General features: G+C 38.3%; 1 protein-coding gene across 5 annotated transcripts in view; it reads right to left on the bottom strand.

The window, feature by feature from the left end:
* Positions 1-573: 573 nt before the first annotated feature.
* NR2C2 (nuclear receptor subfamily 2 group C member 2) overlaps positions 574-14,122 on the bottom strand; it is a 35,449-nt gene continuing 21,900 nt past the window's right edge. For 3 of the 5 annotated variants that reach the window (XM_053378070.1, XM_053378067.1, XM_053378068.1), the window contains 10 exons: positions 13,008-13,187; positions 11,827-11,974; positions 10,756-10,849; positions 10,238-10,371; positions 8,556-8,733; positions 7,886-8,007; positions 6,153-6,292; positions 3,460-3,597; positions 2,196-2,301; positions 574-835 (listed from right to left, as the gene is read on the bottom strand). In XM_053378070.1, the coding sequence (XP_053234045.1) occupies positions 661-835; positions 2,196-2,301; positions 3,460-3,597; positions 6,153-6,292; positions 7,886-8,007; positions 8,556-8,733; positions 10,238-10,371; positions 10,756-10,849; positions 11,827-11,974; positions 13,008-13,187 (1,415 nt within the window). In that variant the 3' untranslated portion in view covers positions 574-660. Of the gene's footprint in view, positions 836-2,195; positions 2,302-3,459; positions 3,598-5,015; positions 5,113-6,152; positions 6,293-7,885; positions 8,008-8,555; positions 8,734-10,237; positions 10,372-10,755; positions 10,850-11,826; positions 11,975-13,007; positions 13,188-14,122 lie in introns of those variants that run through there. The other 2 variants (XM_053378069.1, XM_053378071.1) reach the window with 2 other exon arrangements.

Genomic DNA, 14,122 nt, shown 5'->3' with positions numbered 1-14,122 from the left:
TGGGCTCAAACCGTCTTGCCCCGGTGAGCAATTTGGGGCTGGGTGGCATGATAGAACCAATCAGATTTGCGTGGTATGACAGAGCCAAACACATGCCCTCATGTGCCTACACAGCCCTGAGCTCCTCACCCCTCTCCATCCTGTGGAGAACAGAGAGTGGGCCAGTGGCATACTGTGTCTGAAAACCAAGAGCAGTGGTGCCCCACCTGGATTGCTGCATGGGTTGTCACTGCTTAGGAGTGACTTGGAGTGGCTGCATGAAGGAAGAGGGATTAAGAGAGAGACTCATTTCATGAGCAGAACTCCACCTGTAGTTCTTTGGATCCAAGCCAGCGTTCATAAGTACTCTGATATTATAAAACCTATTTTTGCTCACCGATAATTTCCAAATAAAAATCTTGCTCAGCAATTCCCTGTAACCCTTTCATCAAAAGGCATTAAAGTATTTCTTCTGGCAGAAGTGAATCCTAGAAAAAGCGTTTTTTGCAGGTTTTAAAATCTTGTTTTTCAACGTGGGTAGGAATAAGTTGTTCTTTCAATGTGGAAAGGAATAAATTTAACAAGAAAAGGGAACATGATCAAAATATTTATACACAATGCCAAGGTTAATCAGTGAATTATGATTTACTCGGTTGATCTGTGAAGATGCACTGATCTCTTCTAGGAAGATGAGCCTGTTATTTGGCCATTATATTCTGCTGTCTCCATTTTCAATATGTAAGGGATGATACTGTCTATTGGAACATTTCCAATGAGCCCAGTAAAAAAGAGTTCTTCAGTAATGCTAGAGCTCATCAGTCTAAGTGCTGGCAGGCGAACTAGAATCCGGGCTAGTCTGAAATAAGAAGACAGTAGAATATGAAAAGGTATACATCAGGTTACCAGTTTGGCATCCACTTATAGCAACTTGATTAGGTGAAAAAAAGAATAGAAGAGGAGCTTGCTGAGTCAGGCCAATGGACCATCTAGTCCAGCATCCTGTCGCCACATAGGCCAGTCTGATGTTTGTGGGAAGCCTGCAAGCTGGACATGAACACAACAGCACTCTGCCCATTTGCAATTCCCAGCAACTGGCATTCAGAGGCATACTACCTTCCAATAGTGGAGGTACGATATCAACATCATGTTCCTCCTCTTTCTCCTTCACTAATGGATGCTGCCAAGGACAAACTCCTTAAAACTCCAACACATAATTAACAGAATACAACATAAGTATTCTATTGCTGTATTGTATTTTAGACAGCAATCCTATACACGCTTATCTGGGAGTAATTTACATTATGAGGGTGCTATCCTGTGTATCACAACAAAACCAACTTGGAGTAGAATTAACCTTCTGGGTAAAAATTTATTCCTGGAGTCCAACAGAACCCTGCAGTGCTTTATAATAGGGTTTCCCCCCCTGTACATTCTGTACAGGAATGTACAGATATATTTATTTATATGTACAGATATATTTATTTACAACCCCCCAAAATAGAATTTATGATACAGGCAAAGTGCTGTTTCCCTATCCTATCTTGAGAAGTTGCTTGAAACAGAATTAGCATAGACAGTTAGTAGTTTCACTGTTCCATTCATTTCTGTAGAGATAAATAGGATCCCTGGTAGCTTAATAAATTAAATGCCAATTTTAAAAACACTGAAAAGAGAGATATATAGATGAAGCACCACGGGGCAACTGATCCCATAACTATTGAAGAGCAGATGGATTATGAAATGATTCAAGTTTGCTAAAATGTTTTACAAATATTTTTAAACCGCTCACAGCAACCCCACTGGCTTGGGGTTATAATTTTTAATCCAATTTTGTGTTTTCATACCTATCTGACTGGGTTTTTCTTTTTTACAAATAGAGAGTAACCTCATAAATGTATGAGGTTCTAAATTTACCAAGAGGTTAAAACCATATTCTGCTTTTATATATGTAACAATAAGACCATTATTTTTAATCTAAATTTTAAGAGTTTTAACAGCTTGTATATATTATTATTACTCACAAATCCTCTAGCTAACAACACTAAATGTTGTTACACTTCACTTGTGGATTTTATCGCCACTGGACACCTAAGCCAATTCAGGTCCCAATAGGTAACCGACAGAGGGGGACATAATGACTTAGAATACAACTCAGCACACATCTACTTGGAAACAACAGGAATTACTTCCAGGCAAGTGCGAGAGAGATAAAATACCTGTAAGTATCTTCTGGATACGTTTTTTGAACATAGTCTTGTAACTCCATCTGAGCTTTCTCCTGGAATTTTTCTATTTGGCTGGAGCTTGTGAGACCAGGGTGATCTAAAGAAAACACAAACATTTCATTGTGCATTTACTTGTATCAAAAACATGACATTTATTTTTAGAAGCAATCTTCTGTTGAAAAGCTTCCAGAGGCAATATATGCTATCTCATGACTTTCTGCTTTCTATAGAAAATAAGCAGGTTGGCCTTTACACAAAATAAATGGATACAAATCTGACATTAGAAATAGTAATATTTCAGTCTCTTGGGACACTCAAATGTTTGTGTGCCATTCATAAATTCATTTAAAGTTATTTCAAAATATTTATATACTGCCTGTCATGTAAACATTATCAGGTAATGTACAAAAGCAAAAACAATGAAAATATACAGTAGACTAAAAACACAAAAAATATTTAATATTCTTCACTATTCTATTAAAGATAAGAAATGATTACTATACATGAAACTGGGAGACAAATTACAGAGTTAAATATTAGGAGCTGACTGCACTGTTAATCTGCTTCTTAAACAGTACAAATTTATTGTAAGTTGGGTGTAATAGGTAATAGCATTTTCCTTTATAATTTTTAAAATTAAAAGCTACCAAACATATTTCTGTTAATATTCCACATCCAATATAAAACATTGTCAGCTTTGCAAACAAAGCCTTCTCCCAAACTTTAGATGTCCTGCACAGTTCAGCTCTTTACTTGTCATCAAGTATTTCTTCTGGCACAAGGATAGGTAATGTCTCTGCAGACTGCATCCCACGCTATTAATGCTTCCTCCTGGAAAGCCTAAGTTAGCACAAGTGGTGTGCACGCTGTGGAAAAACTGCAGCAGACTGGTTGCAATCCACTAGCCTTACACTGTCTGCTTTAGGGTTATCCTCAAGTGTATTACTGAGTATTTCATGCTGCTGGGGTTATTCCAGATGTGGACAGATGAAATAGCAGCAAAAGGGTGGATTGATGATATAGCTTTTAAGAAAGCGTCTGGCTAATACTTTGATACTAAACATAAGTAAATCCCAATAAAACCAAAAGGAAAAATAAACAAAAATATGTCAGTTAATTGAACTATATTATGAAGTACCTTCATTTGTAGCATTTTCTTCAGCATTGGCTTTAACTGGTGTCAGAGTATTACCCTCTTGTAAAGTGAGCACCAAAACAGAATTTAAGAGAAGGGAATAATTACCAAATGCCTTACCAGGACTAAAGAGGACTATAGCTTTAAGGTAAGCATATTCATATCCATCAATATCAAGCTTAGCCATGCTATTACAGAACTCCTGAAGCTTCCAGATGTGTTCCATCACTTGTTTTATTCGGTCTCCGGAAAGTTTATCTACAAGTAGACATTACACATTCTCTTAACAGAGCGCAAAACTGTAAGTCAACCAATTATCTAGACTTTTTCAGATGACAACCAGTTTTAAACTGTTCAAACGTATGCAGTCTTTCATGGAAAAATGTATCAAACTGCTAAATCTCATTCTTTTTTCCACATGTCTGGTTACTCAGTGAGTTTTAATTTGTAAACCAGAAGCTTCCATATGTACTGAATTACAGAGGCTTTGGAATATGACCAAATGTTCACTGGAGACCTAAGTGACTGCCAAGTAACCTAAAATGCATTACCCAGACAGGCATCTAGTTATTTGAAAGACAAAGCTCAATGTAATGATGACTGACAGTTTCCCTCTATAAATGCACATTTAGAAATATATGCTTTATCTAGCAGACTGGAATCAGCAGCTTACCCTCATATTTTTAATGCTTCATAGATTTAATTGAATGTTTCTATACTCTCCTCCATATGCCAGAAACTTACCCCTTGCTATTTTGTTAACAGTGTAGACAATCTGAAAATTAATGAAGCAGTGTACAAGGTAAGGAGGTGGTTCTAGTTGGGAAACTATAGAATTGGTGCTAGGCTGAAGTGTGTAGGGGAAAAGATGGCATGGGTGTGATAACATTTCAAGACTGTCCACTCCTTCATGCTATTTTCAATTCCTTCTTAAAATGATTGAGGAAAATCCAATCTTTGTTGTAATTTATCAGAATTTAAGAGCACTTGACATTTTTCTTTAGATGATAGGTATAATGTCGGGGAGTTTAAACTGTAAAGGTTTGTGGAATGATTCCTTCTCAGTATGAGGCATTTTTTTGGTCTTTATATTGCAACATTTGCATTTATGCAAGTCAATGCAAAAGAGCAGAGTTGCCATTTGTAGAAAAAGATTCTGAACAGAAAGTTGCCATTCAAGAACTAGTTCCCCATTTTCCTCTGTTAAGAACTGCATGCTGCATGACCTATATATAAAATAAGCAAAGTTCACTATGACTTAAATATTTTCCTTGGCCTGTGTTGGTAATAACTGTATATATTTATGACTCTTCTGCCACCATAATATTGAAAACCTTTAATCTACATTTGTTAAACATTGCACAAATAGCAGGCTGCAAGTTGTCCTTTTCTCTTGATCAAAGAATAGCAATGATCTTGCTGTTTAATCTAACCTACAACCCAAATCGTGGGGCAAGAAACATTGCTTTAATTATTCTATCTATCCATGGCCTTCAAAAATTGGTTTAACTCAAAAGGCAGTGCACTACAACCATACAGTTGCAGCAAGCTCTCTTATCTACTGTGATCCTTTGCTTTCCACGAGGCCAGTAATTTCACTGTGCCTGTTCTTTCCACAAATCTGGGATGCTGGAAAATCTTACAGCCCTACACTTAATCAAACGTAGGGCACCTACCTCTCCATGGCCTCTGAATATCCTGCCTCTTTCCTTGCCCAGAGGAACTACATCAGTTCTGTTGTTTTTGAGGGCTTTGCTTGGGGGCGGAACCTGCCTATTATAATTAAGTTTGAAAGGATTTAACAAATTAAATCAGTAAATGTTGGTAACTGCTAACTTTATTTTTCTAGAGCCATAACAAGCACAAAAAGACAGCCAAAACCAAACCCATCATACTAAAAAGTTCTCCTGTAGATACATGAGCCTGCAACTTAATAATATAGTATTACTGTTCTAGCAGGTGCTTTTTGTACAACAACTGATATTTCTGTTATCTGCTGGACAAAGGCAGCATTCTTGGGACAGACTCTGCTATATCCAGAAATGAAAGTAGGCAAGAACAGAAAGGTATGGAATTCCAGATGTACATTTTACTCATGTTTATTACTAAACATTGACCCTTATTTTGCAAACCATGTAAGGTATTCCACAGTTCAGAATCTCCACATCCAGTAGGTACTTTCCAACTGGTACCTGTTCTCTTTGGAAAGAATTAAGCCAAAATTCATGCTTGCTTGGAACTGTTGTTTCTCAGATAGTTTCTCTAGTGCAGTTAAGTGGCTATTCATTGGCTTTCATACAGTAATTGTTACTGTCAAGTGCCTATTAAATAGGCTACAATCATTGTTCCACATTTAGAGCTCCATTTAAAACTTCTGCCTATAATTTTAAAAATAAACACAAAAAAGCCAAAGGACTCTTGTGTTTTTCTGAAGAACTATTTGATTTGGTTTCATAAATCTACTATGAAAATCAGTAAATTCTTCAAGGAAACCTTTATGACAAAAAACAAATATGTGCACAAGAGAATAAATATTACAGTGGTTGGTGTATTCCCTTCTGCCTTGCTGAGTGCGCAAGGTTTCCTACCACAATGTAGCAGCTGAATATACAACCCAACATGTGTGCTCCATGCCTTGTTGTTGGTGAAACATTTTTTCTAGAAACAACTTAGTAAAATTTTTATTCCCACCCAACAGATGCTTTTAGCACCTAGACTCTATACACATATACTTGGAAGGCAAGTCCTAATGACATGATTACAACTTGTTAACTGTGCTTAGAATCACAGCCTTAAAAAACAGCCACACATACCTTCCTGTATGCTGTTCTGTAGATGGTTGACAATGGCTGCCAGAATAGTTGACAAGCTCATCACCTGTGCACACTGTGCAAGGCCTAAAGTAAACAGTTCATTCCAGCATGCACGCACGAGGCTTGTATTACAGTCCTGCCTAAAGGTGCAAAGGCAAATAAATATAGTAAGATTTATCAGTATCATTTTTCTGCATAGATTATAATTCTTTTTGTAACTACTGAACATTAGGGCTCCATTAGGATTTTATTGTAGGTAAGTTTATTTTATGCAATAGTATTACATGCAATGTTTGACTGGCTCGTGTTGCTGTGCTGAAAAGAATGGTGGAATTTGTGTTAGCTTGTAGGAGGGCAAATGTTCCCATTCAAAAAACAGTTACAGCTGGAAGAAAAATTGTCCTGAAAAATGGACAATATGGTAGCTGCTTACAAAGTCCCTTGCTTGCTCCCCTCATTCCAAATATTTTTTGAGTTCCCACCCCCATCTTGGTAGTCTCCATGCTGAACAGCAACACAGAAAATGTAATGTTACATACGAACTTACACTTAAGAAAGAACCATCGAATCAAGAGAGGGAGAAAAGCAGTCACAGGCAAAATATCTGACAAACAGAATATCAGCAGCTATGCAATACACTACTTCATAGCCTGTGCCAAAAAGCAATGTTCCCAAGTTCTACAGAAATCTTCAAAACACGATAAAAAGTCAGTAGAATCTTGATTACAGAAAGAAAAATGTAGAACCCTTATTTAAAGATAATGTGGTGGTTACTTTGAACTGCTTAAGCTCCCTCCCACAATAGACATAAAATATGCTAGCAAAATACACGATAGGATCTGTGTAAGATTTTCTGACGGTTTAACTGAAATTGATAGCCGCATTAGGATTTCACACTAAACCATGGTTTACACAAGAGGCCGATAATGTGGTGCGCAGGAGGTCTTCCTTGGTGCCTGAGAAGCTTCTGAGCCCCCACCTCCCATTCCCTGTCCCCTTGGCCATGAGATGGTGAGGGTTGCTACCTCTTCCTCCTTGAAGAGGGCTGAATGAGGAACTTGCATATTTCCACTTCCTCTTTCATCTCTATGAGCTTTCCAAGATTCAGGTCAATTCTAAAGTGTGCATATAGGTACTTTCTCGTCTGTGTGTGATTAGGAGGGGTGGCACCCCCAGCACTTGCTCAGAAATCCAAAAGTACCCACGGGTATAAAAATATTGGCAACCTTGGATTAGCACAGTGTCCATGAACCTAGCCTCATAGGGATAGCACTTTCCCCTCCTCTTTTCCCCCCAGTGTAGCTGGAAGGAGGGCACTGGAAACCTTTATTTAGCTTTTTCGTCAGCTCAGCATATTGTTGCATCTGAATTTGGGGTTGTGCTTTAACAAATAGTTTCAGCAAGCCAGCTTCATAACCCAGAAGCACATGCACCAATAACAAAATAAGGGTGAAAGGAATATGGGGTGTTGGAAAGGCTTTGGTACGAAGGGGAAATAGAGACGGGGATATATAAGGAGATGGAAAAGATTGAGGTTGGGGTTATAGTGGGAAAATGTGTAGAAGATAATGATAGTGAGAACTAAGTGGGGACATGAAAGAGTCAGGAGTCTGACAGGTGGAAGAGTGAGGTGTCATTTGATGTGTGATAATTTCATTCTTCACAGCTAGTTTAGATTGAGAAGATCCCTCCAATTCCTTATGTAAAAAATGAAAAAGAAATCATCTGCTTACCCTAGTGCTTGAAAAGCAGGAATGGATCTAGCCCAGTGCATGGAAAGAAAAAGTAAGCGGGATGCTGACTCACAAATGTAATGCACATTCAGATACTCTGGCATTGGGCTTGGCATGGTTAACTGTAAGAGAACAGAAATGTACATGTATAAAAGCCCATTTTCATCAATTCTTTTAAAAATCATTAATAGATGCATTTTGGATACAAAACATGTTCAGAGCATTTTGTTATGGAACCATAAATATACATATGCCTTTATACTTTTATAGTGTTAATTCTTTAAACATTCAAACTCTGTAACAGTTTAATGCAGCTTTCTTAATATAAAGTCTGCCCCATTAAAATGACAGCTCAAATGAAGCCACACTTTGTATTCAGAAAGAATTGGTTTGAATTTAAAATAGGGTCTGCAATACAGTTAGGAATAACACTTCAAGACTGTGAATATAGAGTAACTCAGGTACAATGCATAAAACTATTAGCAATTTGAAAAGTCTGAAATTTACACATATATTGTGAATTCATTTTTGTATTTTACAGATGTGTGGCATTTGGTACATAGTCAGAAAACTCTTCCATTTTATAGTCAAGTAATGTGTCCTGCTCTCAAATTTTACGTAGCTGGAGAACTTTTTCAGTTGCCCAAATAAATTAAGGGAACACACACACCTTAAATGTCACATGAGTATCTGTAAGGAGGGGTCCTTCAACTTCAATGATTGGCGTAGACTGATCCCTACTGATTACATGAATGTTCCCACCACCTGTGGGATCCATCCCATCTGCCAGATTCTGAGCTGTTGCTCCATCTGTGGTGTTAAGTGCTTTAGCCAAAGTATCAAATGCACTGCAAATAAGAGTAAGTCTATTAAAACATAATGTCACTTATACTTCTGTACGCAGATACATATGTATCAATAGTGAATTAATTATCTGGCCTGCTTAACATGCCATGCATGGTGAGCCAAACTATAGTTACCAGGGCTGTGCAAATGTGTGGGTTCCCAAAGAGAAACTTGCAGCTGCATTCCTCCTTCCTGGTCTTTTTTTTACTCTTTTGCGGTGCTGAGCTGAACCAAAGGTTGGCTTAGTGTGTTGTCTGAATGTACGCTCATGGTCAAGCTGTTTCCTCACTACTGAAGAACTATAGTCAAGATTTATTCAGGTAACACAGTAAGCCAAAGGTTGGCTTAGCTCAGTGCAGCAATGAAAAAGTCCAGGAAGGAGGAAAGCAGCTGCAAGTTCCTCTTCAGGAGCCCACAAAAGAACATAAGAAGAGCCGGCTGGATCAGGCCAACGACCCATCTAGTGGGCAAATGCCTGTGGGAAAGAAGGATTCAAGCACAAGAGCATTATCCCTTCCTGTTGCTTCCAGCAACCGGTTTTCAGAAGCACTACTGCCGCCAATTGTGGAGGCCAAATATAGCCATCATGGATAGTGGCCATTGATAATCCCTCTCCTCCTCTGTCTAATTCGTTTTTTACAGCCACATAGGTTGGTGGTCATCACTGCCTCCTGGGGAGCGAGTTCCAGAGTTGAACTATGTGCTGTGTGAAGAAGTAATTCTTTTAACTGTTCTGAATCTTCCAATGTTCAACTTCATAGGATCCCCACAAGGTTCAAGTGTGCCCTTTTCTGAACCTTTTCCAATTTCACAACACCCTTTTTGAGTCAACTAGAACGGTACACAGTTTTCCAAGTGAAGTCACATCAGAGATTTGTATAATGGCATTATGATGTCAGTTTTATTTTTGGTGTGGTCCTGGTAACCCATAGTTTGGCTTACTGTGACATGCGAACCAGGCCACTGAGTACTTATTCTTTTGTTACCAAAATAGCAACTTCTACACACAAAAGGGAGGTATAAGAACTCCAAGGGCTGAATTCCCCACCCCCACTTTCCAAAGACTGAACGTTGTCAGTGAATGAAATGAAACAAAATGGCTGGGACTCTGAATAGAAGCATTCCACACTGAAAGTTTTTGTTCTAGGTCACATTTGTATCCATTACAAACTTAAAGAGAGTCTTCTGTAGTAGAATCCCATGACTAGAAAACAGCAAATTAGAAATAGTTTAATAGAAAATCGCTTCACTGTCATAGTATCTTCACAGCAGCATTCTGTTATCTTGCTATTTATAACCCATTCCCTGAAATGCTAAACAGAGTAATTAAAGTTATGCAGGTTGATGACAGAATCTAAATATAGAACTTGACAGTGATGCTTTAATATAAGGCATTGCCTATTATCCATAGCCTGGCATGCTACTGCTTTAGTTTATTCAGTTAACTAACTACATATAATGGACTCGGAGATGAGTCAAGTAAGTTTTTAATAATGAAGTACCTACCGAGTGATCTCACTTGCAGATTGGTCTTCTTGTGGAATTTCAGAAGTGTCTCCATTATTAAGCGACTCGTTGAGACTGGCAAGTGAAGTTACAACATTTGCTAGCGTCCCCAAGGCACCTTGGCTTGTCTCAGCCTACAAAAGAAAAGTGTGTATGTATGTGTATATATATATATATATATATATATATATATATATATATATATATGCAAAAATACATGTTAAGTAAACTTATTTATTAAAACCATTATGCCACTTTCCCAATATGGCAATGGAGAGAAAATCAATTTAAAACTACATTGAAAAATGAAAAATAAACAAAATATAAATTGGCCAGTTGATTGAGCCAAGTCTTTTTTCTTCATTGCTGGGATATGCTCTACTCTACACAATCATCCTTCAATAGTTTTACTGAGCTGTGTGCCTTGTGAGGAATGATGTATTCATATATATCTGCACAGAAAGCACCTTATTGAAGCAACAAAATATGGACTGTACAGTGAAATCTACGGAAGATACCTTGGAATCGGTAGCCAGGAGAACTGTACCATCTTCTCTTATTAGCGGCTGCTGAATATTCACAAGCATCCCTGAATCAAGAAGGCCAGCTGATCTGTTCAAAAAAGGGGAGCATGAGTAATAATCTATTATTAAAGAACCACACCATTTCCCTTTCAGATAATCAAAAGTAGTGCCATGCCTTTCAGTTTTGATAGATTTCTCTATCAAAGTATCTTCAAGTTTGAAAGCAGATAGTTAATCCATGGCACTGCAGATATTGTTAGAAGCCAATTCCTGTCAGGCCCAGCCAGGGATGTCTGGAGTTGTCATGCAACAACATCTTGAGGGCCACGGTTAGTCACCTCTGATTTAAAATGTGAATATTGGCTATTCTCATATAGACAGGTAAACACTTTAGGACTTGGACCCAGTTATCCTGTAAGCAGAACTCCACTCATGCAACAGCAACACTGCTGGGAAGGAGTAGAACTATTTTTACCAATTCATCCTCTACCCTGTATGCCCCCCCCGAACGTGGACTAGAAGTTTAGGGGATCTTTCTGGAACAGGATGAGTGGCTACTTGGCAGGGAGACTTGGCAGAAGGAAGAGGAAATTCAGTAAAAATCACTTCCCCACTTGCTCCAGCAAGAGCCTTTGCTGGATCACAATGCCTTCTGTGAAAGAAAGAGGCCCTTTCATTTTGCATGATACAACAGAGATGAGCACATGACAAGTCTTTGTCTCAGGGAGTTTACAATATCAGAGCCTCATTTCAGCCTCAACAGTACATATCCTTTGAGGCAAGGTTCTGTCATACATTAAGCTGTATTGTGTCCTTTATAATAATAAGAATAATAAAAAGCTATATTTTCTTATTAACATCATTACTTAAGACAGGTAGTATCCAAGTAAGTATGGAAAGACTGATACATTATAATAGCATTTGAACTCACAAGAAAGAACCATCTCAAAACTAGGGACTAATTAGGAACCAACTGAGTCCTGTTTTAAATGCTATCTTCTATTTCTGTGACTTTGAAAGAGCTCAGAATTACATACACCTCAGTAAGATTCATTTGTCACATACCTAGCCCCATCTTTATCTGCTACAAAAGTTGGGGTTGCGATTAGAGGACTTCTCAAGTCCTTTCTGATATAGATTTTTTCTGTTGAAGCAGCACAGTTCGTTGGCTTCTCACGTTGCACATCAAATGGCTTCCTTTCACTCTGTACAGCTAAATCACATAAAGATACAGAGCTTTAAAAGTAAATCATTCATTTAAAGACTTGTAAAACATGTAAATTCTTAAAGCAGGACTTTAGCTTGCATACAGTCTTAGCTCAATTTGGTTCAGTGAAAGTGAATGCTTTGCACCAGTTCCAGTTCTACTCAATAGTTCAATCTCAGAAATGTGGAGATGGCTGATTACTGGTGGCACTGTGGTCTAAACCACTGAGCCTCTTGAGCTTGCTGATTGGAAGGCTGGCGGTTCGAATCTGTGCAACAGGGTGAACTCCCGTTGCTTTGCCCCAGCTAGCCGTTCTGCCAACCTAGCAGTTCGAAAGCATGCCAGTGCAAGCAGATAAATAGGTACCACTGTGGTGTGAATGTAAACGGCATTTCTGTGTGCTTTGGCACTATGAATCATACCTAAACCAGGACTGGATACCTGCAGACATGGCAGCATTATTAAGCATAATAGCTACCTAAAAGCAGCTTCTATTCAGTTAAGAGTGACCTCATTGCTTCTACCATCGTATAACTTTCATGCCCATCCTAGACATTACTCATCACTGTCAAGTCATGCCATCTTACTTAGTAGTGTTCCAATGTTCTGCCTAGTTGTACTGTCAGGCTACTGGATCTCATGCCCTGTGGCTATTTTCTTATTTCTTATCATACTGCCATTTTTCAAGGTATCTGACCTTTAGATACATCTTTCACTATGAATAGCATCTTAGCTATTTTTGTGATTGGAATATTATCAAACCTCAACCACTGCTGCTACATGGTTGAAGTAACAAAAAACATTATAAGTCAGTTAATGCTTATTTCTAACATTCACAATGCAAATGATCCAAAAACTAGGACTTAGAATATAAAACAGTAAATAAATTTTTATTTTGGATAATGAAAAATTATAAAAAAGAACAATAGAAATTGATTTAACCACAAGCCTCTAAACTATACTTGACAGAACAGGCTGTTTGTCTATGCATATCTATCACTTGATAGACAAAGAACCACTCTGTGTATTTTAGACTCACATTCCATTTTCATTCCCATCTCAAGGCATTTTTTTAGCCGACAAAATTGGCAGCGATTCCGATGGTGTTTATTGATGATACAGTCCTGGTTGCTACGGCAACTATAGGTCAGATTTTTCCTCACACTCCTTTTAAAGAAGCCTTTGCATCCTTCACAACTGATAGCACCATAGTGACGACCTAAAAAAAGCCAGAAATTAAGAATATACAACTAATGTGACAGGAAGGTGGATTTTAGAACTATTTTTATAATATGCAGGGTACTTTGTTCAGATGTTGCTGTGGTTTGCTTTTCAGTTTTTTCACATTTTTAATATGCATTGTATTCCAATCAGAAGAAAATCCTCAAATATTTGCATGCATTTTCAGGTTTCACACATAGACACAGAAGTCTCATGCTATTCTTTTAGTTAGACTGGGGTGTATTAAACCCATCAGTGATGTACTAGTATGGTTCTAAAATGGTTACTCATAGCATTTATTTTATTTAAAATATTTCTTATCCAGCTTTTCAGCCTGAAGGCAGACCAACTAACAACATTCAAAACACCAAAAAACAAGGTTTAAAAGTAGAAAACACAGAACAGTTAAATATATGCCAGTGTAGGGCCAGCTTAACTCATAATCTAAGTCATGGGCAAATGAAACACATCGGACTCAGTACCAAGTGGATCAGAGCACCACAGCTATAAGCCCAATCTCCCTGCCAGGGTGGAAGACTTGAAAAGGGGCCTCTGAGGATGATTGTAACATTGAGGCAGATTCATGTGGGAGAATAATAACCGTATAACCTTAAAGGTTACATCAATATTTTCAACTGTGACCAGAAACAGATCAGGGCTTTAAGATTGGCGTGATGTATGCTTCATTTGTCTGGCTCCCATACAGCAATTTAGCCATTGAATTTTGGGCAAGAGTGGCTGACATGGCAGAAGGGGGCCACAGCGCCCCTTGATGGCAGCAACTCTAAAGGGTGGGGCAGAGTGGTGGTCAGGTTGGGGATGCACAGGTGCACTGATACACCCAAGCAGTCTTGACCTTGTCAATAACCTTTCACCCCTGTCTAGGTAAAGAGCAGTGATGCTGCTGCTGGGTGAGTGCCTGCACCATGTTGG

Source organism: Podarcis raffonei, chromosome 2, assembly GCF_027172205.1.
Source record: "Podarcis raffonei isolate rPodRaf1 chromosome 2, rPodRaf1.pri, whole genome shotgun sequence".
NCBI classification, from domain to species: Eukaryota; Metazoa; Chordata; class Lepidosauria; order Squamata; family Lacertidae; genus Podarcis; species Podarcis raffonei.
Note: the sequence above shows the minus strand (reverse complement) of the source record. Positions and strands in the feature narration are given on the sequence as shown.